Below are 26,199 nucleotides of genomic sequence, written 5' to 3'. Positions count from 1 at the left end.
AGATCGGCTCTATAATAATTGCATTCTTATTTCTGAAATGAAAAACCTTCTGTGTCCATTGTGCAGTTCCTGTAGATGATCCTCCGTTGCACATTTTGATTGTGGTGTTCCTCAAGGCTCTATCTCTGGCCACGCGAAATATGGACACAGGAGTGAGACCGAACTTGACATTCATAAATAGACATGACAGACAACACAGAGGCATGGCAGAGGTGGGAGACAAATGACATGAGACAAGACTAACTTCACAGAGACACACAAATCACAAGAAACTAGACCCAAAAGGACGGGGAAAATTTAACCACACGCTAACAAAATCCTGAATGACAACATATACAAAATATGGAACTGAAATCTAAGCATAACAAACTAGAAGATCCCTCAACATTCACAAAACTCAAAACCCTGAGTCACAGACCCAGGTACCATTAAATAAACACTAACAATAACTTAAGGGGTTCCTTCCTTTAGTTGTGATACTAAAGTTTAGTTTCACCGATTCACTCATTGTCCACTTGTATGTATGTCTCCCCCTTACTGGTGTTATATGACATTTCTGAACACGGGGGCTGCACCAAAAACAGTATAAGAAAATACAGATAAATAAAGCATTATAAAACACTTTGATAGAAAAAAATTGCTTATGCTTTAATTAATTACTCTGCAGTGCAAGCTGTAATCTGTGTTATCCATTATTTATATAGTAACACTTTTACTTAGAGAAAAAGACAGAGAAAGCCGCTCAAAGACAAGATACAGCCAGACTCTGGCCTAATAGGGAGAGTCCCAGAGAGATATCGATAACAAAGATATGAACTGTTTTTCCTTCTGTGAAAACAACAAAAAGGTTTTGCGGTATATCTTGGTTTTGGTGGTTTTATTGTTTGTTAAGATCACATTACTATCATAACAAGACAAAATCATTACATGTAACAACAGAAAGTTCAAGGCCTATTACAAGCATTGATTTCCAAATCAAGTCATTCACATTTTTGCTTTTGGGTAACTGAAAGTTTGCTTACAGCAAACGTTCTGAGCCAGAAGTTGTGTGCGGTGTATTAAAGAACACACAAAAAAGATGATGAAGAGATGCAAACGCCCTAAGACAGCTGCAAAGCAATGAATAGCTACTCTAAAGAGAAACAGACTACAAAAAGATAAAATCTGAAAAAGAAAACTTGAAATCGAAAAAAGTTGGTACAATGTTGTTAAATTACATCACATGTTCGAAAGAAACAAAATTAAAAAAAACAACAAGAATGTAAAAAAAAAAACTCAAAAGGGATATGTACAAAATCTTTTTTTAAAAAAGGAAGAACCCAGTGTGGAATAAAATGGTAACTAGGACTACAAAAAAACTTCAAAGTTACTCTAGCTCTTTGTGGTTGCTTCAAAGTAACAACAAAGAAATAAGACTGATATCTACAAAGTCGCTGGAAAAAATGACGAAGAAAGACAAAGACATTAAAATGTAACATGACTGAAGTAAAGACACCTCCAACAAAGACTCACAACAATTATTTCATATACAACCACACTGCAAAGAGATATGAACTGACCGAAAGTGACAAAATGACAGATTTGTGCAAATGTTAAGAAATGTCAAGACATTTTAGCTGCTCCAGAAAATTCTTTGAAATCTCCATAAACATTTCTTCACGTTAGTACAAAGAATAAATAAATAAAAAGCTTAAACACTTAATCTGGAGTTTTTAGTTGTTTCCTGGCACATGTTTGCCAGACTGAGTGTTGAGTAGAAGGTAGCCTCAGAGTCCAGATCTATGGAGAGAGGACAGGTTCAGAAAACTGAAAGCAGTGAAAGCGTTTTTCCCCTTTTAAGTAATTTAATACTGGAAAGTCGGCATCTGTCTCATCTTTCAAAGGTGTTAAAAGTGATGACACGGATGTGGTGGGGGATTTCTGCTTCTCTGTGTGAAGTCTTTTAAATGGAGGCGTCAATGATCTCTGCTTCTAGACAACAATGTAGTGTTTGTTTGTGTCTAAAGCACCTGTGTGATGCTTTCATCTCAATATGGACCAAAAAGAAAAAGGAGGCAACATTATTAAACTTCACTGTATGATTCACCAGCAAGTTCTCTTCTTTGTTCAGACCATTCAGTCAATTTGTTCCAAAGTCCTGTACCACAGCCAGTTTCAGCAGTCCCTGCTCGACATTCAAGCTGAGTATGGAGATGTAATATGTCACAAGAATGATCAGTGGGAGATCCGCACTACAGGGATTTGGGGTTTTTTGTCCTCTGAGGAAGAAAATTGGGCAGTTTGTGGCTGAAGTGGGACAACCATTGCACAAAAGGAAGGATGCGGTGGTGAACCAGCTCTATGTGCACATCAAAGCCTTTGAAACTAAGCTGCAGCTTTTCCAGCACTGCATGAGGTGCTAGAAAGTTTTCCACAGGACATTATTATTGCACAAGTGACGTGGTATGCGACAGCCGTGTATTGTGGAGTTTAATGAAAAGTTTCAGGATATTGCATCTACTGAAAAAGACACGTTTTGATTTTCTCTTCCTCCCCCTACTCCATTGACCCTGATAATGCTACTTATCACCTTCAGCTGGAGCTCATTGAATTGCAGTGTGGCAATGAGTGTAACAGCCAGTACCAATAACTCTAACTGGTTGAACTTTTACCGGCAGCTGGATAAAGGCAGATTCCCAGCAATGTGAATATTTACAATGAAAATGCTGAGCTTGTTGGGCTCTACTTGTCTGGGTTCTAAGTGATCTGAGTTGATCCTAAAACATCAATATTTTAGACAACACAGTAGTCCTTGTGTCTGACAAAAAGCATTAGTTGGAGCAGAAGGTATACTGTATAAGGGCGATGTCCAGAGAGGTGCAGAAGAAGAAACATGAGCTGTTATCAGACCCTCAATTTGTTCCACCAATCATGTTACATTCAGGTTTTGTGACCTGCAATAAAAAGTGTGTCGCTGAGCCAGAGAGACCAAGGTTCACGGCACCATGTAAAACTAATTTGACATTCTTACTATTTGATAACAAATTGTGAAAACTTATTATTGGAGCATATTCTTTTTCTCTCATGAAAAAAATGAACAACATCCTTGATTGTTGTGTTGTTTGCGTCACAATGACATCACTGGATTTCCGGCTATAAAGACCCCTCGTGAATTAGGTGCTACTTAGTTGTAATGGAAAACCATTTACATTTACATACATTTACACATCTCAACCGCTGCTCTCAAACCAGACCAGATGTGTTCTAAAATCCGGGGCTCAGGTTTTTCTCATTAATATCAGGATGTTATCTCTGCAGTGTAAGATTTTTTTAAAGGTACAATTTACCACTGATAACAATTTAAAGTCAAAATATGGTATTTAGATTTTTGTATTGAACATTAGAATAAGATTTCCTTGTAACTGTTGGTGCTGTGAACCTGTAGAAAATGACCCAGAAATCTTATGTTTCACATGTTTTGAACTTAATCATTAACAGTTTTATTTTTTTATTGGTCAAAAACATCTGATCACCGAAGCAACAATTCTTGTGTTACTGAAAATAAAATATTAAAACATAAAGTTTATGGCTTGAAAAAGGCGAGGAGGATGTTATGTTAGGCTCTGCATGATTTTCTATTAATAAATCTGACACTTGCCTTAGAGAGCTGGTTTCTATTGCACATGTAGTTGCACTTGTCTGCAGTGGGCGTGTCTGGTTAGGTAATGTGGAGCAGTAAACACCTAATGTATGTTTTCCAGGGCCTGTCCCTCTCTTGTATTTCAGAGCTGTCGCTGGGCTCATTTGAGGTTTTTTTACCTTCATGTTTGATGACAACACCATGTCAGTGGTTTAAGTTGGTTACTGGGTTTGTTCTGGTCACGTTGGTAGCACAGACAGGAGTGTGCTCATTGTGGAAAAATAATAGATTTTTAAGTTGTCACACTTACATTAACTGAGCGTGGACAGTGTGTGTTCTCACTGTTTTATACATTTCAAGTAATGCAGCATCACACTGCCCAGTGATCAGTAACATTAGGATTCAATTTGTGAAGATGCAGCTATTTTATTCTGTTCAGACACAAAGGGAAAATCCCTGAAAATGTCACAGTAAACTTGATAAATATTTTACCTGCAATAAAACAGGACAGGCAAAATATTTTACTAAAGACTGTTAATTAAATTTTTTATTCATGCAAACCTTTGGTGGCAGCAGGAGAGTTTCTCTAAGATTTGCTGACAGTAGCTATTTTTATGAAATGTGTCTTTTCATGACAATAACAGAAGAGAAACACAACACACAGCATCAGGCTTTGGATATGAAGGATTGTAGGCCATTTATTTTCTTTTTATGAGATTGTGAACAATAAGAGAAACACCATGTTTGGTTTTTTTGTTTATAAATATACCTGCATGTTTTCCTTATATTATCTAATTATTGTGTTTTTTGGTTCCCACGCTCAGTCTGCATGCTTTTTTTTTAACCCACAGGATGTTAGTTCTTCAACAGCGTAAACAAAAGCCTCAAGCGTTAGATAACATTTGTAGCTGCCTAGAAAACAGCACCACTCCAGTCTGTGTTTACATCATAGTAAAAGAAAAAGCAGTGGACTCCTTGAATATAAAAGCTCTGTGCAGACACTCTGAGCATGTCAGTTTTATCACAATAAATATAATTGGACGTCTCTGAGTGAAACAGCAGGAGCTGACTGACAGTAAAACTAGAGGGCGGAGTCTGGAGCATGTGCTAAAACATTATGCTTGTAACTATGGTGATGGTTAACCAGTAACAGTGCAGAGGTCTTCTGTTTCTAGGCAGATAACAACAACATGCACATGACTTCGGACAGTTTTCAGTACATAGTGGAGGAAATGACAGAGTGAGTTTACAGTGTTTATGCTGTGAGAACTAAAGTTTAGTGCAGCCTGTCCTTTAGTTTAAAATCTCATGTGAACACTGATCGTTTTTATCCTCATTATTTACAGTTTTATATCACAGAGGCCTTTGAATTCAGTCAGACACAGAAGCCTTCAATCAAAGAGAGAACTGTGAATATGTGAGTGAGTTTTTATGTTCTTACCTCTGAAAGTACGAGGTTTCACTTCCTGTGTGACGGTAATGTCAGTGTACGAGACAGCAGGGTTCACTTTATCTGCAATACAGAACAGTTCACGTGTTACACAACAGCCGGACTCAAATCCACATAAGTGTGTTTTAGTAATAATGCGGAAGGAATCGTAAAACTGCTGCTGGAAACAAAGAAAACAATGAATTTGAGAATCTGAGTCACATTTTCGGAGAATGAACGTGCGAAGAAAACAATGCAGTGACGTGAGAACAGCAACAGATCTCCGTCAATACCAACCAACACCCATCATTAAAGTGTTACCTGTGTTTGTTTATAGGGTTTACCCTGCATAGTGAAGCAAGAGGGAATCCCTCTGCTGACCTCAGACATGTTACGTAAACCATGATTATAAAACTGTGTCACATGGGATGACTAACATTCCCGGTGACAGATCCACTGGGAGTGATCACCTTACCTCAGTGAGTTCATGGCCTGTTTCTTCAGTGTATACAGAACTGTTTTGCATGGGCTTTGCCTTACAACATAAAGCACCTTGATGTAGATGGATAGATAGATCTATATCTCAAGGTGCTTTATACTGTAAGGTAAAGACGACAAACAAGAAGAAATGACCTCTCACCTTTATCATTAACACACTGAGACTGTATCATTACCACTCCCAGTGACACATCCACAGTTATCACCTGACCTAAATGATTTGATGATCAGCTTATTCATTGCTAACATGTTTAGGAGCCATTCAATATTAAAATACATGTTACAGTATAGTTACTTGTGTCAGTGTTCTGTTTCCTCACAGTGTTTCCAGCTGTGTTCACTTTATCTGCAAATTTTCATGGGTTCACACAACAGCTGGATTCAAACATGTAAATCCAGAAAACTGAACTAGTAATAAAGTAAACACACAGAACTGCTGCTGAAAATAAAGTGAACAGGATTCTTTTGACACTTAAGGTTAAAAAAATCCTTGTAGCAGGGAAAGATTAGACTGGAAGAGAGCACAGATCTACTAAGACCAGAGGAACAAGTCGCTGTTTGTTCAGTGTTTACTTTGTTAGGTAATCAAGGAAGGAGTTCCCTCTGATTGCTCATGAAAAGGAATGAACTAGTGTCATAAAGAACTCCTAATGTTTCAAAAACTACGTCACAATAGTGTCTCCCAGTGAAGAACGCAGATAGTTATTGCGTGACACAGTTTGTTCATGACTTTTGAACTAGACTCTGCAGTAATAAACCTGCTGAGTTATATTTAGACTCACATAACATTTAAAGGCGTTGCTTAAATGTGCCAAAGTGTAATTCTGAATATTCTCTGCTGAGCTCTGAAAGAGACGTTGCAGGATCAAGCATCACAGAGCAGATGAGTAGGCCACAGGAAAAGCACAAAGACTAATTTTTTTCAATATAAAATACTCTGCACAGAGTAAATGTTCCACCTCTGAAACTGTTCGGGTGATTTACACCTGTACAAAGGACAACATGAAACTAATGATAATGGTAAAGATGCAGACTCAGGGTAATCTGAGGGTAAAACAGGTGTCGAACATACAGCCAGGCAGAAGGTCCAGCTTGGCCTATAACAGTAACTTTATTTATAGATCCTTTTTTCAGTTTTTCCAAACACACAGACACAAAAGTAATATCAGGTAATTATGTGATAGTTTTGTTGGTCTGGCCTGTTCAAAACCATTGACTACACTGGAAAAAATGTTTTCTTCTTTAGATTCATACTATTAATGTAAAATGTTCGACCCTAAAATTAAAAATATAATTTCTTCTTTTTTCATGTAAACCTTTTCACTTACACCATTTAAGAGATACAAGTATTATTTACAGATATCACATGACATCATTTATAATATTCTAGATTTCTGTAGGTTTATTCCACTTTTTGTTCAGTTTACTTTATTAGTGTTGGTTTTGTATTAACTGGTTAAAACTAAGTGGCAGTGTAAATATTGTGTGGCTACGTTCATTTTAGAATTCTTGCACACAATACCACAATGATGCACAACCACAATAATAGTAGCTTTGACGTGCCTGTAGGTCATGAATGCGTAGCTAGAGTCAGACTTTTGTTTGCTACTTCCTTATAAAGGCTATAATTATGCTTAAAATGCAGTTTTATGATGCATGAGTTAACCTTTTCAGCAGTTCAGTATTGTAGGCACACAAATGCAGCCAAGCATCAGTCATCTCACCATTGATTAAAGAAACAAAGCTTTAAGAGTTACATTGAATAGAAAAGTGAATAGTGAATGCATCATCACTTCAACCACAAATGCATAATGCAGGGAAACTCACTATTAACAAGTCATTGAATGTAACATCACCAAATTGATTAAGGAAGCTTTTGAGTAAAGTGAAACTACATATGTGTGTCCACACTGACATATGTGTTCAACAGAGAACCTGACCAGCCTTAACTTCCTGATGCATATCTTATTGATTTCATTTGTTGCACAGCATTAGTGGTTTCTAACTATTTTTTATCAGGTGACAAAGGTGACCGCTCAGTTTCAGTGTCTTCAGATTTGAAAGCTACTTTTGAGACATTTGATTACTCTGATCTCCTGCACAATCGGGAAATCTGGGCTGAGACTAGAGGATCTAGTTCATCTAGAGAAAGGTGGCCACAATCTATGCATTCCCTTCCACTTATCCCTGTTAGGGTTGCGGGGCAGGGTACACCCTGGACAGAGCTAACACATAGAGACAGACAACCAGATTGGCATTTACATGGGCAGTTCACAATTAATTGGCAATTGAGAATTGCCATTTAACCTAACTGCATGTCTTTGGACTGCGTGAGGCAGCTGGTGTACCTAGGTAGAACCAGAAAGGCCCTGGCAAGGTGGTGGACTTGAACTCAGGACCTTCTTGTTGTGAGGCAACAGTGCAAATCACTGTGCCAGCATTTATTCATTTTCAGTTAGATTAAGGTTTATTTTTATAGCATAAAAGAACAACAACAGGCACATAAAGGCACTTTATGCCGTAAGGTAAAGACAAGTCTACACTATTCAACAGTTAAATGAGTCCCACTATCAGTACACACTTATAACTGTGGCAAGAAAACAGGAAGAAAATGCCAACAGAACAAGGCTGAAGGAGGAGTGACCATGTGCTGCGATCACAACTGTTACCAGCACCAGTTTATAAAGATATAAATTAATACTGAGCAGAACCGGGTTCAGCTTGTTTGTGCCCATTCGGAAAATGAATCACTCACTCCTGCATCCTCTGTTCCAGATTTCATTCACAGTATTCAGAAATCAAAGGTTGGCTGCTCTAAAAGTATCAGGGTTACAGGATTAAGAAGGTTTGATTGAAATGACCTGGATGTATCTGTAGTATTGCCTGTATGAAATGAACAGAGTGAGGAGGCAGGACCGGACTCTCATGTGAGTGCAGCAGATTTTAGTTTTCTTCTTGGGGGGATGTGTTGTTTTTTTTAACCGCGACCAAGAGAAAGGAATTCTACACACAGTGAAAGTGACATTGTAGCAACAGGATGTAAAATGTCATTTCTTTTTTTTTTTATTTACATCAAAACATGCTGACCTTTGTGGCTCCTCCAGAGGCAGAGCAGCATCAGCAAAATCAGCATGAGGCAGACACCCACCACAGGAAGAATCACTCGGGGGGAAGAATCAGGCGACGAGTCAGGACTCCCTGCTTCAAAACAAAAATACCACACATTGGCCTAAATGCAGACCCACAGGCCTTTGTGTAAACGTCCAGCAGGGGTTTTTTGTGCTAAGCTGGGCTGAAAGCACACAGGATCTACCTTCAGGTAGGACATCAAACAAGTGCATTTCTCATGATGTTGTAATAGTCCTTTAAAGCAAACAGTTTCTTTAGAAAAACATTCAAGTGGTTGGTGGTTGATACAAATCCATCATTTGAACTCAGTCAGCAGTTTTCCTCTCATTATTAAACACGTTTTTAAGATTGCTAACTAACAATTTTTTATAAAGCTTTTTTTTTCTTCAATAAATCTGCATATTCTGCACACAAAGTGGTGGGTGAGGTGGGAGTGTTCGAGAAACTTTAAAAAAAAAGCTAAAGTGAGTGTTGCATGTTTGTCAGATTGCAAAAAATCATCGTTTTAGAAGACAAACATAAAAAGGGGGATTCGGGTCTTTAAAACGTGTGCATGTTTTGGAACTGAATGAACAGTTGAAGAAGGAACAGTGCTACATTTAAACTTTTTAACCAAACTAATTTTGTGTGGGTAAGGTGTCTGGATGTATTTATGTTCAGATTTGATCAATACTTACTGGGTAAAATTTGAAAAATAACCATATTTTGGTGGTTGCACAAAAAATGCATAATAGCATCCCTCCCAGGTAACACCCTCCCACTTTAAAATGAATTAGAATAGAAAGATTAGAAGCACAAAAGTAGAACTTTGTCATGTAAAACAACCACACCTGGCGTCTAGTATGAATCCATCGTGCTCACAGTAAGATGTTATAACTCTTTTTGTTTTCTGCTCACCTGCAGAAACAACCACCAGCAGGCTGTCTGGTGATTGTCCAACTCCAGAGATGTTACACTTGTAGAGTCCTTCATCTGATTTGGAAACCCTGTGGATGGTCAGGTTTCCTGTAGAGCTGCTCCCAATGAGATCATCATTTTTATAGAATGTAGCAGTGAAACTGGAGGATGAGTCTGCATTGTGTCTACAGTGCAGGGTCACAGTGTCTCCCTCCATCACAGGATGGGCAGGACCTTCCAGGATCACAGAACCAGCTGAAAGAGAAAACTTTTAGTTCAGACTCCCCTTGCAAGTTTGGGTTATGTTTCTGATGCAGTTCTATTTAAAAGTTTTTCTTTTGTTTTCTGTAATTTTTTAATTTTGTTTTGTTTTTAGCCGAGACTGGAGTGGTTATCTTCTTGCTGGCAGAAAACAGGACTTTCATTGGAACAAACAACTGGAGTCAGTTGGAGCCTGTGTAGAATAGTTCATGAGTTAAATAAAATTTGTATGATTACACTGTGATATGATCAAACTTCAGATGTTGAATGTTGCGGGTTGTGTGGTGAGTTAAAACATCCTGTTTACTTGGGGCAGACCAACACTGCCTACTTGGCATAAAAAGAGCTGCTTCTTCATGATGATGTTATCTGTAAACTTGTAGAAGCTTTCCAGGTACTTTGAGTGACTAATGGCTACAACTGATGATTTGTTGATCAAAGCTCACCTGCCACAGTGATGGTGATGGCATCAAAACACTCTCCTGCTGCAGACTCACACCAGTAAACTCCAGTGTCTGCTGGATAAAGGTCACTGATGAAGCAGTGAGATTCATCTATTCCATTTGAGGATGAGGGACATGTTGTGTTTATGTGTGAAGACGTGTTCCTCTTAACTCTCCACTCAGAAGAGTTTTCCTGCTCCCCACAGCTCATGTTGACAGACTCATACTGGAAGAACTGGGATCTGTTGGGAACGACTCTGAGTGAAGCTGCAAAACAAAAGGAGGAATGATGGCAAACTTAATTTGATATTGTTAATGCAACTGCAGAAAGGAGCGACCATGAAACGCTGGGCGATGCATAGACGCCTGCTTTAGATGCTGTTTCACTCCGGATGTTATTTGGATTAAAATGTGTCTGTTTAGCATGTGGCTGTAATGAAACCCCAGCCTAAGGCAGAATGGCTACCTGTTTACAATGCGATGCGGTTAGCGGCTGCAGCGAGCTACAGTAGCAAACGTAGACTGGATGCAATCGAAGCTTCATGTGCCACCCACGATCTCATATAGACAAGCAATACATCAAACTAAATGCCGTTAGTTGGATCACACAATAGCAAAGACAGACTGCCCTTGACCTTTAACAATAAAATTCTGACTTTTGATTTTTATTAGTTATGAGTTTTTTACATTTTGTCCCAAAAGAAACAACAACAACAAATGAAATTAAATGTGGAAAAATAATAGGTAACGGAAATTAACAAAAAACTGAAGTTAAACTTTACCAAAACAAAGAAACTAACAGAAGGATATTGTGTGCTTAAAGAAAAAATTTAAATATAGAAAAATACACATGAAATGTTTTTAAACTTAATCTTTTTTGGTCAAATTTGCCATGGCAACCAGCCTAAATAGGCTTTGACGTGCAGGTTTACTGAGATTATTCGCGTGCATTGCATGTGCATGACTGTGACTGACCTGCATTCAAAAATCACAGTTTTGTATTGTAATTTTTTTTCTGAACTTTAACATTTTTGACCCTGACAAATACTTACCCACACAACTTTTTGAAACAATAATACTTAATGTGATCAAATCTAAACTGAGACAAGCAATCAACTAAAATGAGCGGTCAAGAAAAACCTAAACACACAAATTAAAAAACACTTTGTAATTCTGGCAGTTACTTAGTAGTTACATCCAGTAAGTTATTGAGCTGTTACTAAACAATACAACAATCATTTGCTGTTACTTATAGCAACCTTGTAATTACATGGCAGCTTCAAGATAACAATGAGTGCAACTTTAATTGATAAATTCTGGTTGTAACAACAAGACAACTGAAAATTTATGATATGCAGAGTAACATTTATGAGCCATTGAAAAATATAATGTATAATATAACAGGAAATATACATAACATATAACATAAAACATATATAACACATACATATAGATTCTGCTCATAAACAAGAAGACAGTTATTGCTTTTGCACTAAATGAGAGCGCTCCAACACACTTTTACTCACCAATAACAGCACACAGTGTTGCTATCTCCATGCTGCTGGTGCACTGACAGACAGGCTGATAAACCTGGGGGGTGCCGCATGCTTTCTACTTTTTGTTAACGTCACAGTGACCACAGCTTCCTGCCGTAATCATCTCCTGTTCTAAATGTGTTAAAAACTTGTTTGTGCAGGATGTGTCTTTTTATGACACCTCAAATGTCAAAGTGTGTGTAAATATGTGAACGCGGTCCTGTTTTGCTTTGTTGTGTGTTTGTTCTGTCCTGCCTTTGCTCTTTGAACGTGGTTTGAATAAATATGTGCCAAACGCATCTGGTCACGTGATAACCAAGAGCTCATCCAAATGTGATTTGTGAAGAAAACTGAAGGGAAGTGATTTTTGAAATTTTCTTTAATGGATAAAAATCAACTGGACCATAAATTTATTTTATTTTTGTTTGTTTTTTGTTGGATAATTGTTCATTTTTGATTAAATTTAGCCATTTCAGATGGAAACCTACAACGATGTGCAAGGATTAAACATGCACAGCAATAGATCATAGAAAGTGAACACTGGGACATATATATAAACACCAAGGACTAATTAGGGAATGACTGGAGGTGAATGAGACACAAGTTAGAATAATTACACACAGATTAAATCAGGAGCAGAAGATCATAAGGGAGGAGGAAAAACTAATGCAAGACATGAAAGAAGACTAACCTCTAAAGTGAAACAGGAACTAAACATCTAACACTGGAGAAGACATGATACCTCATGGTAAAAGCACTTAGTCACAGAGGGAACTAAAAACACTAGAAGAAACAGTGAATGCAACAAACAACAACAAACCGGAATTCAAAAGTTTAAACATGTAAAAGTTCAGAGGCCCTGACTGCTGATGCTTCAAAGAGCAGCGGGATGTCGGGGCGGAGCAGAGAAGCAGGCCCTGTGCTTATCTCATGCTAAGGCTGCACCGAAACAGATGCTGAGTCGGCCCCAGTGGGCTCGGGAACAGCAGGCCTCCACACGTTCAGGGCCAGGCTAAGATGGTGGAGAGGTTGTGGCATGCCAGCAATGGGCAAGGAGAGAAGACAGCCTATGTCATGAACTGGGGAGATGGGCTAAAAGGAGGTCGAATCAGACTCAGGAAGTGAAGATGCTGGCTCTTCTTCTCTTTCTTCTTTTGGCTATCCCTGCCATCGTCCTCTGTCACACTGTGTGTCCTTCTTCACAGCATCCATGAATCTTCTCTATCCACCATCACTCTGCACCCAAACTCCATTTAAAACTAATCAGGAACAAGAATTAAAATAATAAACCTGAAACTAAAGTTCAATGTTACACAAATTTGCAGCAGAGAAACAGAAAAGCCTGAAACTCAAATGCAAAACAAAAACCCTCAAACCATGATGCAAATATGTGAAAATGAGTCTTTGTCTCCTGATCGTAGACTGTGGGCTGTAATCAGTGATCGATGCACTGTGTCAGGTTCAGACTGATGTTGTCTCTTTCAAGAGTGCAGCTGCACATTTTTATCACTTCATCACAGGAGCTGTGCCATTATTTGCTAACTCAGCACTGCTTCAGAGCTGCTTGCACATCAAAACTATCAGGATGCCACAGTTGCCAGCATGGCTGCAGTTCACCAAAGGTGCTGGTATTCTACCGAAAGCACTTTCAGTAGAACAGCTCACCTCACCTGCCAGCTCACCTTCATAGAGATGTCTGAGATCAATAGATTGATCTCAGGCTCTTTGCAGTTTTATTAGCCAGCTGTGTCTCCGCAGCTTGTTGGGGCTTGTTAATGCAAACGTCCTGCATGGATCGAGCCAGCTCTGGACCTGGTGTCTCCTCTATTCTCACAAAATATCTGAGAGTGAAAGTCCATTTCAGATTTAATGTGTGCTTTTTGTGTAGAAACAATAATTCAGTGTCAGGGGGTGATGAGGCCCAGAGCCCAGAGCTGGCCTACCAAAAGGTCCATTGGATTACTTTATATGGTAAAAAAAAAAATGTGCAGAAGAATACGTCTTGGAATCTGCAGCCTTTTTTAACCAAGGAGAAAAACAATGAATCACAGACAGAGGATGTTTAAATTTAGCACAGAGATGTGAATAATTGTCTGTTTAACTGCTGACTTCCTAGCAAAAAATTACCCTGTCCTAGCAAACCAATACAAAGTAAGATTAGTAATCTCACCAGGTTGTTAGCATCCTCCTCTGTCACACCAACCATCTACATGTCCTCCTTCACTACATCCATGAATCTTCTCCGTGTTCCTGATCTTTTCCTCTTCCCTGGCAGTTATGTAGCTCATATAGCTTCTATAGCTCCTTTGTACCGAGTCGAGCCCTCAGAAGACCGTCTACTACAAGCCTCATTCACTCAAACACACACACATTCATTCAGCACATTTGTCAACCACATAAAACACAGTTTTCACTCATCACTATGGGTGAGTTGCTTCTGTGCAAAGATTCTTAGGCTTGTTGAGTCTTGCTGAATCTGCTGCTGGTGGTTGGGTCGCCTGAATGATGAATGAATGGGAGTTTTCCCAAAATCTCTGTGTTCAGTACAGAAGATTAGAAGGAGATCGTGTCATTGGTCTGCTTCCCCAGGCGTTTCTCTGTTAGTATATTTGTTCCATCATTCCCACTTTCCCACTCTGTAAGACTCAATACCGACATCATTGCTCGAGTCCAGTCGTCTTTCATTATGTTTAATTACTTCTAATGATCGCTCCTTATTGAAGCAAAAGTTATATCAACACATTTATACAATGTGAGACTTTTATTTTGAAGGTGAGGATTTCCAAATCAATCACAATCAGTGTGGAATCAACTTTACAGCTAATTTCACCCACAAACAGCAAGCAGACTCCATCAACCATGCCTAACTGCCTAACTAGTCTGGGAATGCTCACTTTTCCATATAGACCGGTGGTTTCCAGGCAGTCTCCACCCAGTCCCTATGGCTGTGTGGTGGAGGCCTTAGGATTGAGCTTTTCTGTTGTGGTTGCAGCTGTCCCTCTTATCTATTCAGCAATTCAGCTCATTTTACCATTAAAGGCTTTTTGAGCTGGAGACATCATCACAGCCAGACACATGAATCACACATGCTTTCAAGACTAAAATTCCCCTGGTCTGTAATTCCAAACGAAAGTGAAGGAACCAAGCTGCTGTGTTGAAGGTTTCCAGTACTTCTTTCTTTTTTATGCTCATTGTGATTTATGTGAAGAAGAAAAGATTTCTTTGTTCTCTGCCAGAAAGTCTAAGTTTCTGAGTAGTCGCAGTTCATCTGCTGTAGCAGTTTTTATGCTGGTTAGATGTGTGATCATGTGATCATGTTAGAGAAACAAGTCCAGCGTACATTTAGGTCAGATATTTCCAAACGTAAGACCACCGTGGCCCAGTTTAAAAGCTGAGCATCTTTGATCATAACAAAAGCTGAAGTTGAAGTATTTCCTCCTTTGTTTTCTATTTATTCCTTTGGATCTCATCCACTAACAGCCACCATGACACTCTGCTCCACTTCTCTTTTCATCTTATTTCTTGAGGGGTCGCCACAGCAGATCATGTCACTCCATCTCATCCTGTCCCGGCATCCTTCACTCCTTCACTACACCCGTGAATCTTCTATGAGGTTTTCCTCTTGTCCTCCTGTTTTGCAGCTCCATCTTCCACATCCTTTATCCAGTATGTCCACCAGCCCTTCTCTGCACATGTCCAACCCATCTCAGCCTTGTATCTCTAACTTTGTCTCTAAAGTGTACTCATTTCAAATTTTCTCTGTCCTGCTTACTCGCAATAAAGATTTAGCAACCGTCTCCACACCATGAATGATAACAGCTCTCAATATGATCTTGTAAAACTTCTCTTTCACTCTTGCTGCTATCATTCTGTCACAAATCGTCCCTAAAACTTGTCTCTACCCACTCCACCCTACGTCCACTCTCTTCTTCACCTCTCTTGTTCGCTGTCCAGTACTAACAATCAGCTATCAAACCTGCGGTACCTCTATGGTCCATCAGGGGGCTGTTGGCCCAGCATTTGGAATCACTTGTGTTTCTCAGTCAGGGAGAACAAATGCAGTTGTCATGTCCATTGAATCCATTAGCGATTTTCTCTCATTTCTATATCATCTATGTGCCTGAGAGAACAGCTGTCACTGTGTGCATGTATGAACTTTTGCATTAGACGTGTGTTATGCTGTTGACTTTTACTGCATCTATATGACAGCACATGAGCAGCCTAACAACATGACAGCAAGCTCTAAAGAGAAGGTATTTATTTACACGTGAAGTAGAAGGCGAGAGGTTTAGTGAAGACATTTTTGTTTCTATATCAAATAATAAATCACTGCTCAATTCCACCTTACTTATACCACAGCTTGTATTAAGAATATCATATAAGAATTATGAGACTAATTTAACAGCCGTTTAAACAATTTAGAGATTTAAACTAGTGCTGTCAGTGTTAATCTCGTTAATACGACATTAACGGCATATCCGCGTTAACGTGGCAAACCCACGTTGACAAGTTAACGCAGATCGACCTGTATAAGGGGTTACTCGACATTAGGCTTAAAGCCGGTCAGAGGCGGCAAGCTCTGTTTTGGGTAACTATTTTTAAATCCCTGTAGAACCGGAACCACGTAAGCTAGCGCAATAATTTTTTTTGCATATGAAACCGGTGTTTTTGAACACCGGAGGAGTTGTACTTACATCTTATGCCATCAGCTTGTCCTAGGTCACGGTTTCCTTCCACATATAGCTTTGCAAAAATTGCATAAAAAGCGCTTGCAGCAACAAAAACATAATATTCCAGAAACACGCTTTGCCAATCCGATCAGCTGTTCGTAATACTTCCTACATTGAAATAGACGTCAGCGCGAACTCTCGCATGTCCGCCATTACCTGCCCGAAGCCGGAAGTGACATCATTTTCGCGGAAAATGTAGTTTTTTACTTGTAGGCCTTATAAGACTATACAGTACTGGTGTTTTTAAAAGTCATGTTTGACTTTATGCTTTTCTTAATGTTTCTGGGATGCTTAGAACTCAAATTGCACTGCTTTAAATAGTTTATTTTGATGCACATGCTGTTTCCTTTGCAAATTTGCATTATAGGATTGTTTTTCGTTTTTTCTGCAGTATATAAAAATTGGTCTATCTGAAAAATAAAATTATGAAGACACTCAAAGTAAATTTCCTGTGGTTGGAAACTATTTTTTGCAACTTTTTTGTATTTGCAGTTTTGAGGGATAAACCTCTTAAATTTCTCTAAGTAGAAATATATGTAAAAAAAAAAAAAAAAACGATTTTCATTTTTTTGTTGTTTATTGCAATTTTTTGCAATTTATGTAGTTACTATGGACTTAATGCATACATATTATTAAAATATGGGCTATAACAGTTGAATTGATGTATAGCAACTTGAAATGCTCCCAAAAATGGCACTACAGCATGTAAAAATATAATATAAGCTCTGGCGGACTTGGTTCTATGGTAGGTCTTAAAGGGTTAATGCGGCTTAGATGCGTTAACGCCGTCATCACGACTAACGCAATCAACAACTAACCCATCCGGAGCCCAGACTGACTCATAATCCCTTAAATGTCTCTGTCGCCGCAGTTTAGCAGTTTTTTTCCAAAGTTTGTCAATTCTGCGCTCCAGATGTGTTGAGCGTGTTTAAAATTTTAATCGGGTTGGCCATGTTAACGAGGATATGCCGTTAACGTCGTATTAACGTGATTAACGCTGACAGCACTAATTTGAACATTTTCCAGAAGAACATTCAGCTTATTTAAAGGAAACTCAACTACTATGCTGCAAACAGGAGGCTCCAAAGAAGCAGTTTTGTCTGAATGAACTCAAGATTAAATTTCACCAACCGTCCATGCACCAGTCGGTCCATCTGTTTTCCTGTTGTTACGAGTACAATGAAAGATAAACGCAGGCACTGTGTTTACACAGCTGTTCCACAGTACAAAATGACCCCATGGTGTATTATTGCTGACAGACTGAATCAACTGTACAGTCCATCTAATGTGTGAACATATTAACAGTTGTTGTTGATGTGCTTTTAGCATTTTACATGTGATTATTTGGCACATCTAAATTTATTTCAGTTTTCTTTTCATAGCATCAAATCAGAACAACAGTCGCTTGAGGCTTTAAAGAGTTCTGTTCACCCGGAAAGCAGCTACCGGAAAGTTTTAATTAATTTTCCTATCACGCTTCAGTTTAACGTCTGCTTTGCTTCCCTGCACTGGCCGTTGTGGACTATGACCTTTAACACAAACGGTCAGATGAAATTTGAGCTAGCATTGCAGTTTGTTTAAAACATGATCCTTTTGTGTAGCAGTGAAAGCTAAAGTTGTCCAGTTTTTATCCAGCTTCAGCTGTTAGCTGTTAGCTCAACCCTCAGGTGGATGCCAGCACTCTGGAGGCGGCGGTGCATTGAGATCTGTTACTTCTCAAAAAAAGGTAAAAAAAAAAACCACCAGCTGGATTACAGCACAGCTGAAAACCGAATAAAGGCCTTATCCTTAGGATTAGCATGAACATTTTGAAGTGTATGTTGGCCCCTCAGTCGTCCTCCAAAGTCCTCTCATGTATTTGACTCAGATGCAAAAACCAGCCAACGCCTCAAGTGTTGAAATTTCCTGTGAGATAAAGTCGGCGCTCTCTCTGCTCCCTCAAACAGGTTTGATGGTGAGACAGGTCAACACTGCTGAATGGCTGATTTGACAACTGTGTGTGTGACAGTAGCAGCGTTTTAATCTCCAGCTAACCTCCACCTCACCCCTCTCTGATTTGTAAGCGCTGAGTGGTCACAAATGGGGGTGTAACACCTCATGCTATGTCTAAGTCACTCAGGCCATGAACGTAAAGGCTTCAACTCAATAAGAAGCTCATTTACCACCAACAACCATGCTGTTTTCAAAGTCGCTTAAATCACCTTCTGATACTCGCTTTAACTTCATTAGGTCGTCTTGACCATACATGATAAATGTCCTGAGTTGCTGTCATGTGATAGCAAAAATGAACAGTTGATCATGTGAACCTGACAAAGTGACCAGTGAGTGTTTGTCATGCTCTATTCTGTTGAAACTTCCATTTGCTTGATTTTCTCTGTGAAACCTCCTGTTTAACATTTTTAAAATGTATTTTGATTATATATACATAGTTTTTAGCAGAAGCATCCACTTCTCGAAACCAAATCCACAGTTTATAAATATGCTTCAGTTTTTCCACGAACTATGGATATTTTTCATGCTTAATGTGCATATCGTGGTTACATCTGGCGTCAGATGTGTTATGTGGCTCTTGTTTCTCGCTTTGCTCGCAAATCGAGAAATATCCCTGCTGTACAGGAAATGTCCTGTTATTTTAATCTATCCTGTTTCTCACAGGCCTCTATGGGAAAAAAAACTATGTGCGACTACTCAGACTTACAGGATATGACTACGATGAAATAAAAATATTACTCATGGCAGTTCAGCCATGACCGCTAATTTCAGCTGCTTCCTTATAACAGCTGTTGCTGCCACATGTTTTGATTTGTTAATGTTTCACATCAGATGACCTTCCTGATGCAAACCCAAAGAGGATATGTGTCTCCAGTTATTAACTTGTCGCTTGCTAAACAAATATTCAGATCTTAATCTTGGTCTTCAATGTCATCTTTCTCTTTCAGTGCAGTTCTCCCTCGCTACAAGCCTGCACCAAGGAGCTGTGATGGAGATACCACACTTACTGAGGAGCTGAACAAGTTCTACGCAGGGTTTGATGGACTGAATGACACACAAGCGAAGAAAGCCACGCCCCCCACCACCAACCAGACCATCTCTCTGCCTGCAGCTGACGTGAGGAGAACTTTCACCAAGATCAACCCACGGAAAGTTGCTGGACCAGACAACATCCCAGGTCGCGTGCTGAGAAACTGCTCTGATCAGCTGGCTGATGTCTTCACAGACATTTTCAACTCATCACTGAGCCAGATGATCGTCCCAGCGTGCTTCAAGTCCACCTCCATCATCCCAGTGCCAAAGAAATCCTCAGTATCCTGCCTGAATGACTACCGTCCCATCGCCCTGACCCCCATCATCATGAAATGCTTCGAGAGACTAGTCATGGCACATGTGAAGAGCAACCTCCCATGCTCACTGGACTCGCTGCAGTTTGCATACCAGCCGAACAGATCAACCGAGGATGCTATTTCCACTGCACTTCACCTCTCCCTCTCCCACCTGGACAAGAAAGACACCTATGTCAGAATGCTGTTTATAGACTTTAGCTCAGCATTTAACACCATTATCCCCCAAAAACTGTTTGAGAAACTCAGCAAGTTGGGACTGAGCACATCTCTCTTCAACTGGATACTAGATTTCCTGTCAGAGAGGCCTCAGTCCATCTGAATCGGCGACAACCTCTCCAGCACCATCAGACTGAGCACAGGAGCTCCTCAGGGTTATGTTCTCAGCCCACTGTTATTCACTCTCCTGACACATGACTGCACCGCTCTACACAGCTCTAATCACATCATCAAGTTCGCCCGGTCCTCCAGACTGTGAGATATCTTATTTCCCACAAACCATCAGACTCTTGCACTCACTACCGGCTCTCCCACTCCCCCCCACCACACACACCCACACAAACTGTTAGCTGACTCTACTGCACTCCACATACCACTGCCTTTCTAATCCAAATGCTGCTCTATGGACAATCCTGACTCTCAAGAATCCTGCTCATGTTTCCAGTCTGCTACGCTGGTCACTTTAAATCACTTCACGGTCACTTTAAGGCTACGTCCACACTAATGCGTTTTCATTTGCTTTCGCGTCGCAGTGTGGACAGCGAAAACGGAGACTTTCTAAAACGATGACGCATGTTGTTTTGTTTGCTCTGAATTTTGACAGCCCTATTAAAGATTAATATCAGTTTGTACATGCTCCAGGTAGCTTTTGTTCAAATTCTTTAATTCTCACTCGCTTTTGCAACTTTGTACTTTTGTGTTACTCGCAGCAACAACTCCACCTCATTGTTAGTCCATTTAAAAAACTCGATGCTTTTCCTCGACCTTTTGCCGCGACGTTTCAAAGAGCTGGAAAGTAAATAAGCGGCAGACAGAAATGAGGGAGGTCGAATCTTCTTGCATTTCACGCATGCGCAGTACTGGAACGTAAGCGTTTTCAGCCATTTCAATGTGGACGCACAACTCTGTGAAAACGACTGAAAACGCTAGTGTGGACGCGGAGCGTTTTCAGACGAAAACGCCGTTTTCAAATCTATCTGGGCTAGTGTGGACACAGCCTAAATCATTCAACTGTAAATTGTACATTTTAAACTGGTATTGATCCTTTTACCCTAGTGTTAAAGTGTATATTTATTTTCTACTCTTCTTATATTTATTGTTTGTCTTTTGCATTGAATGCAATTGGAGCCTCATCGTCTCTTCTCTTTATATATTGTACTGTATACAGCAGAGATGAAATTTCTTGGTCATTGTCATTTATGGCAAGATGAAATTCAGGAGAGCAGGAACATCGGCATTGATAGTTTTGAAAAAAAATGCACTAGTTATGGAGGGAAAGACAGGGAACATTTCTGTGGCCTGAACGTTGAATGGCAGCTGTAGGAACATGTCCATATTACTGACTGAGGGAGTCACCACTGTTGCTGCTGTCTGAATCCAGTTTGAGCCAGTACACAGTCTGGATTCCTCCATCAGCTGATGCGGCGCTCATCCAAATGACTGTGACTGTCATTAATGGATGAGGATAATTACTGGTAACAATGTAACTTTTCTGTTTTAGGAATAAACAAATAAAATCTTATGTTACACTGAATGTGGCAAAACTGAGGTGTACTGATTAAAGTGCACATATTTCTTTAAGACATCTCTGGCTGGTCTTAATTTGTATAAATAAATGGTCATTAAGTGTTGATGTTTCACGAATCAGTTTAAATGGCCTTTCTTTTTTTAAAAAAATTTTTTACCTGGGAAGTTTGAGTTTTTAAAATTCTCTTTCTCAAGAGACACCTGGCCAGTAACCACTGTTGCCTGATGTAACTGCACTAAGTAATTTAAAATGACATTTTGATTAATGTAATTCAGTAAGTAAGATGGATGCAGACCAAAAATATTGTAAAAAAAAAAAAAAAAAGAGTTTTCATCTATGAAATAACAAAGCAGGCCATTCGACCCAAGCATAAAGTGATGGGTAAGAGCTGGAAAAATGACTGAATAGAGGCACAGATATATAGACCACATCGCTGCCAGTAACTATCATTTTATTATTTACTGGGGCTATAAATGAAGAAATATCAGATTTTCTGTTTACAGCTTCAAAAATTTGCTCATTAAAGCTTTTTATTTGTTTTATGTTGTCATTGGCTCATCAGATCACAGTTACAGGAATATAAGCTTGACTGTATGGTTAACAGTTACCAGAATATGTTATCTCATGTGCAAGTCCCAGCAGGCCCTTCCTGGACTTGTTCACACAGAATTTAACTGCTGCAGGGGTTAGATGAGTTTAATGGTTCACCGGGACTCTTCCAAGAATCTCTCGTGGGGCTTTCCCGCATTTTGTTCCCTAAGCAGCAGATGGTGACACGTCAGATCATCTTTGACTTTTAATCACAAAATAAATGTGTCAGGTTTCACTTTAGCATAGCTTAAGCATATATACATGTATATATGTATATATACATATATGCATCCGTACATACATACACACACATATTTCCACATACACACTTACATCTATATACATACACATACATGCCATCTAACTAGCAGGTGCATTGAGAGGTGCAGTGTGATCAGTGATACTGCACATTGAGTGGGGTTGGGGGTGGGGGGTGCTGTTGGAACTATACTAAATCATGTTATAATAAATACAGTTTAAAGAGGTAGGGGTGTTGGTTGCATTGAAGTTTAAACAGAAATACGATTTATAAATAAGGTGTAACGTCCATGAGTGTTGGCAGTGCAGTTATCCTCCAATCAGGGTGGAGGTAGGGCATGTTTGACAGCCTGTGGGTAAAAACTTCTGTTGAGTCTGTTTGTCTTTGACCTGATGGACCTGTAGTGTTTACCAGAGGGAAGGGGGGAAAAAAGTGAGTGTCCAGGGTGTGAGGGGTCTTTGATGATGATGCTGGCTTTCTGCTGAAGTCTGCCAGTATAGATGTCTCTGAGGGGGGTTAGTGAAGTGCCGATTGCCCGCTCTGCTGCCCTCACCACCCGCTGCAGTTTCCTCTTGTCCTCCGCGGTGCAGCAGTTGAACCAGAGTGTGCAGCAGTAAGTCAGAAGGCTCTCAATGGTGGAGCGGTAGAAGTTTACTAGCAGTCTTTGGGGTAATTGGGCCTGACATCGTTTCCTGAGGAAGTACAGCCTTTGTTGTGCTTTCCCTACCTGGTGGGAGATGTTTGTGGACCAGGTAAGGTCGGCCGAGATGTGTACTCCGAGGAACTTAAAGCTTTCTACCCTTTCTACCTCCTCCCCATCAATGTAGAGGGTAGAGTGCTCAGATCGCTTTGTTCTTCTGAAGTCGATTACCATCTCCTTGGTCTTGGCTGTGTTCAGATGCAGGTTGTTGTCATCACACCATTGCTTCAGATGCTGAACCTCCTCTCTGTAGGCTGAATCATCATTGTTGTCGATCAGTCCTATGACAGTGGTGTCATCAGCAAATTTTATAATGGTGTTACTGGTGTGGATTGGTGAACAGTCATGGGTGAAAAGTGAGTATAAGAGGGGACTGAGGACACACCCCTGTGGGACACCCACATTCAGAATGAGGGTGGAGGAGGTGTGCTCTCCCATTCTTACGTTCTGGGGTCTGTTGCTCAGGAAGTCCAGTATCCAGCTGCACAGTGAGCTGCTGAGTCCTAAGTAGCTTATTTTATTAACCAGTTTGTGGGGTTGAACTGTATTGAAGGCAGAGCTGAAGTCCACAAACAGCATTCTCACATAGGTGTTACTACAGTCCAGGTGTGTGAGGGCTGTGTGAAGAGCTGTTATTATGGCGTCCTCTGTCGACCTGTTTGCCCTGTATGCAAACTGGTATGGATCGAGGTTTTTTTACATTGTCATCCCGTACCAACTTTGTAACATGATGTTCGGTGTATGCAAACTTTAATGGTCTTCTAATGATTCAGTGGCAAATGTTTGATGTATTGATGCGTGGGGAAAAAAAGTGCTTTTGGTTGTAATTTTCAAAAGAAACAAAGGAATAAAAGGAACAGAGAATTCCTGTTATTAAGAAGAAAACATAGCAGGAAATTGGACACATTATTGGCAACTCTCCTGAACTTTGCTGCTGGTCATACACAACAGCTAAACCCAGGTGTTGTGTTGACAATGTTCTCCCATGAGGACTTTATATCTACTTGTTATAGACAGAAAAAGTATTAGTCTCTCCTGCTGGGCATCAAACCATCTACTCAGTTTATTAGAAATCACAATATAGCTGTTGTGACTCCCCAGTTTTGGGGGTTTATTTTACTTTTGGTGCAAAGAACAGGTGTTATATCGATGGGAAGCAAATGAAATCAAGATTAAATTTGGAAAAGATTTCATCAGATTTTCCACCTGCTTCCCAAAGTGCCACAAAGGATAAAGGATGCAGACTATGTGAAATAAAATGCAGTACAGAAACAATGTATTATTGTATTATGCAGCTGTTCCAGCATTCACTGACCACAGTGCTCGCTATTCCTGACAACAGGAAGTTACACTGGGCAAACTTACAGTCTAAAGTATGAAGATATGACCAATTCAATTTTACAGGGATTTAAATAAATCCCTGCTGTGTAATGATCCTCATTTATCAGTTTGTTACTTAATATGTATTAATGTGCATTTTAAACTAGAAACAGTCTGAAATCATATTAAAATATCACTGGATAGGTTTATATAAATAGAAGCATTCAAAATGTCAAACTCATGATGAAATGATGAAACAAAAAACAGGCTGATTAATCATTTGAACCCAACAGCTGATGGCACAGTGAGCCCATGAGTGTGTCGCAACAACTGCAATACCTCCTTAAGAAAAACATATTGATCAAAGGTAACGGGACAAACAGGGTTAGATTTAGTAACAATGCAAACTGGATTGTGGTATTTACAAAGAGCGCAGTGACAAAATTGTGTGTCAGGCTGCCTTTATTGTATGCTCACCGCTGACCCCTTTTCACACTGTGACACGCGCTGAAAATTGTGTCACATCTGCCAGCGTTTCCTAGTAGTTCAGAGATGTACAGATACACAGAGGGAGACGTTGCAGCTGTTTGAAAACATGACTCTGTGGAAGAACCTTCATAAAAAACCACCAGGCACTGGCTTCGCAGTCTGCCTTTCTATCTTGTGAAAGAATGAGTCTTTCTAAAGAGCTTGCTGAATTAGAGCATGGTGCAAACACTGTCAGATCCGTGACAACAGATAAAATGACAATGAGGTCAATTTCTGCATGCTGTTACTCTGCAATAAGCAAGATTGCATCAGTAAGGATGTGGCAGGTTTTCAGCTGTTGCAACGTGAATCCATGAAAACTCTGAGTCAACATTACAAGTCACCAGTGTAATTTACATCAGGGCACCAGACAGTACTTTCTACCTGACAGATACATTTGTTTTCCCTACGCCAAATTACCGAAATGACGCTGAGCCAGAGTTTCTATGGCAACTGTAACTGATGCAAAATTTCGTGAAATAATTTCTGTAGGTGAACAAGACCCCGAGATACTTAAACTCTTCCACTTGGGGCAAGAACTCGTCCCTGACCCAGAGTGGGCACTCCACCATTTTCCGGCTGAGGACCATGGCCTCAGATTTAGAGGTGCTGATTGTCATTCCCACCGCTTCACGCTCGGCTGCGAACCGTTCCAAGGCGAGCTGGAGGCCATCACCCGATGAAGCCAACAGAACCACCCCGTCCACAAAAAGCAGAGATCCTTCCTACCCTCACCTATGGTCACGAGCTGTGGGTAGTGACCGAAAGAACAAGATTGCAGATACAAGCGGCAGAAATGGGCTTCCTCCAAAGGGTGGCTGGCCTCTGCCTTAGAGACAGGGTGAAAAGTTCAGCCATCTGGGAGGGAGGGGCTCAGAGTAGAGCCGCTGCTCATAGAAATGAGCCAGTTGAGGTGGTTCAGGCATCTGACAAGGATGCCTCCTGGGTGCCTCCCGGGTGAGGTGTTCCGGGCATGTCCCACCGGGAGGAGGCCCCGGGGCAAACCCAGGACACGCTGGAGAGATTATATCTCTCGGCTGGCCTGGGAACGCCTTGGTGTTCGCTCGGACAAGCTGGAGGAGGTGGCTGGGGAGAGGGAGATCTGAGCGTCTCTGCTTGGGCTGCTGCCCCTGCGACCTGTCCCCGGATAAGCGGAAGAAGATGGATGGATGGAA

The 26,199-nt window shown here is 40.2% G+C and overlaps 1 protein-coding gene across 4 annotated transcripts; it reads right to left on the bottom strand.

The window, feature by feature from the left end:
* Positions 1 to 858: 858 nt before the first annotated feature.
* On the bottom strand, positions 859 to 12,246 carry LOC102078421 (low affinity immunoglobulin gamma Fc region receptor II). Of its 4 annotated transcripts, none has more exons than XM_019354237.2 (6): positions 11,803 to 12,231; positions 10,280 to 10,543; positions 9,573 to 9,827; positions 8,634 to 8,744; positions 5,061 to 5,132; positions 859 to 1,779 (listed from the first exon to the last, which is right to left on the bottom strand). In XM_019354237.2, the coding sequence occupies exons 1-6, from the start codon at positions 11,831 to 11,833 to the stop codon at positions 1,691 to 1,693; spliced, it is 822 nt and encodes a 273-aa protein (XP_019209782.1). In that variant the 5' UTR covers positions 11,834 to 12,231; the 3' UTR covers positions 859 to 1,690. The 4 variants fall into 4 exon arrangements, with proteins under 4 accessions (XP_019209782.1, XP_019209781.1, XP_025757466.1 ...); XM_019354236.2 differs by having other exon boundaries at positions 8,634 to 8,747; positions 11,803 to 12,225; XM_025901681.1 differs by lacking the exons at positions 859 to 1,779; positions 5,061 to 5,132 and adding an exon at positions 5,169 to 5,892 and having other exon boundaries at positions 11,803 to 12,246.
* Positions 12,247 to 26,199: the final 13,953 nt, after the last annotated feature.

Source organism: Oreochromis niloticus, linkage group LG3 (assembly GCF_001858045.2).
Source record: "Oreochromis niloticus isolate F11D_XX linkage group LG3, O_niloticus_UMD_NMBU, whole genome shotgun sequence".
In the NCBI taxonomy this organism is placed as follows: domain Eukaryota; kingdom Metazoa; phylum Chordata; class Actinopteri; order Cichliformes; family Cichlidae; genus Oreochromis; species Oreochromis niloticus.
This window is presented reverse-complemented; position numbering and strand designations above follow the sequence as displayed.

What these genes read in the sequence shown, in the direction of transcription:
- LOC102078421 (XM_019354236.2), bottom strand. Translation starts at nt 11,833, where the DNA reads ATGGAGATAGCAACACTGTGTGCTGTTATTG. An exon ending in AACACTGTGTGCTGTTATTG is followed by an intron (nt 10,544 to 11,802) that starts GTGAGTAAAAGT and finishes TTTGTTTTGCAG; the next exon opens with CTTCACTCAGAGTCGTTCCC. An exon ending in GCTGGTGGTTGTTTCTGCAG is followed by an intron (nt 8,748 to 9,572) that starts GTGAGCAGAAAA and finishes TTTGTTTTGAAG; the next exon opens with CAGGGAGTCCTGACTCGTCG.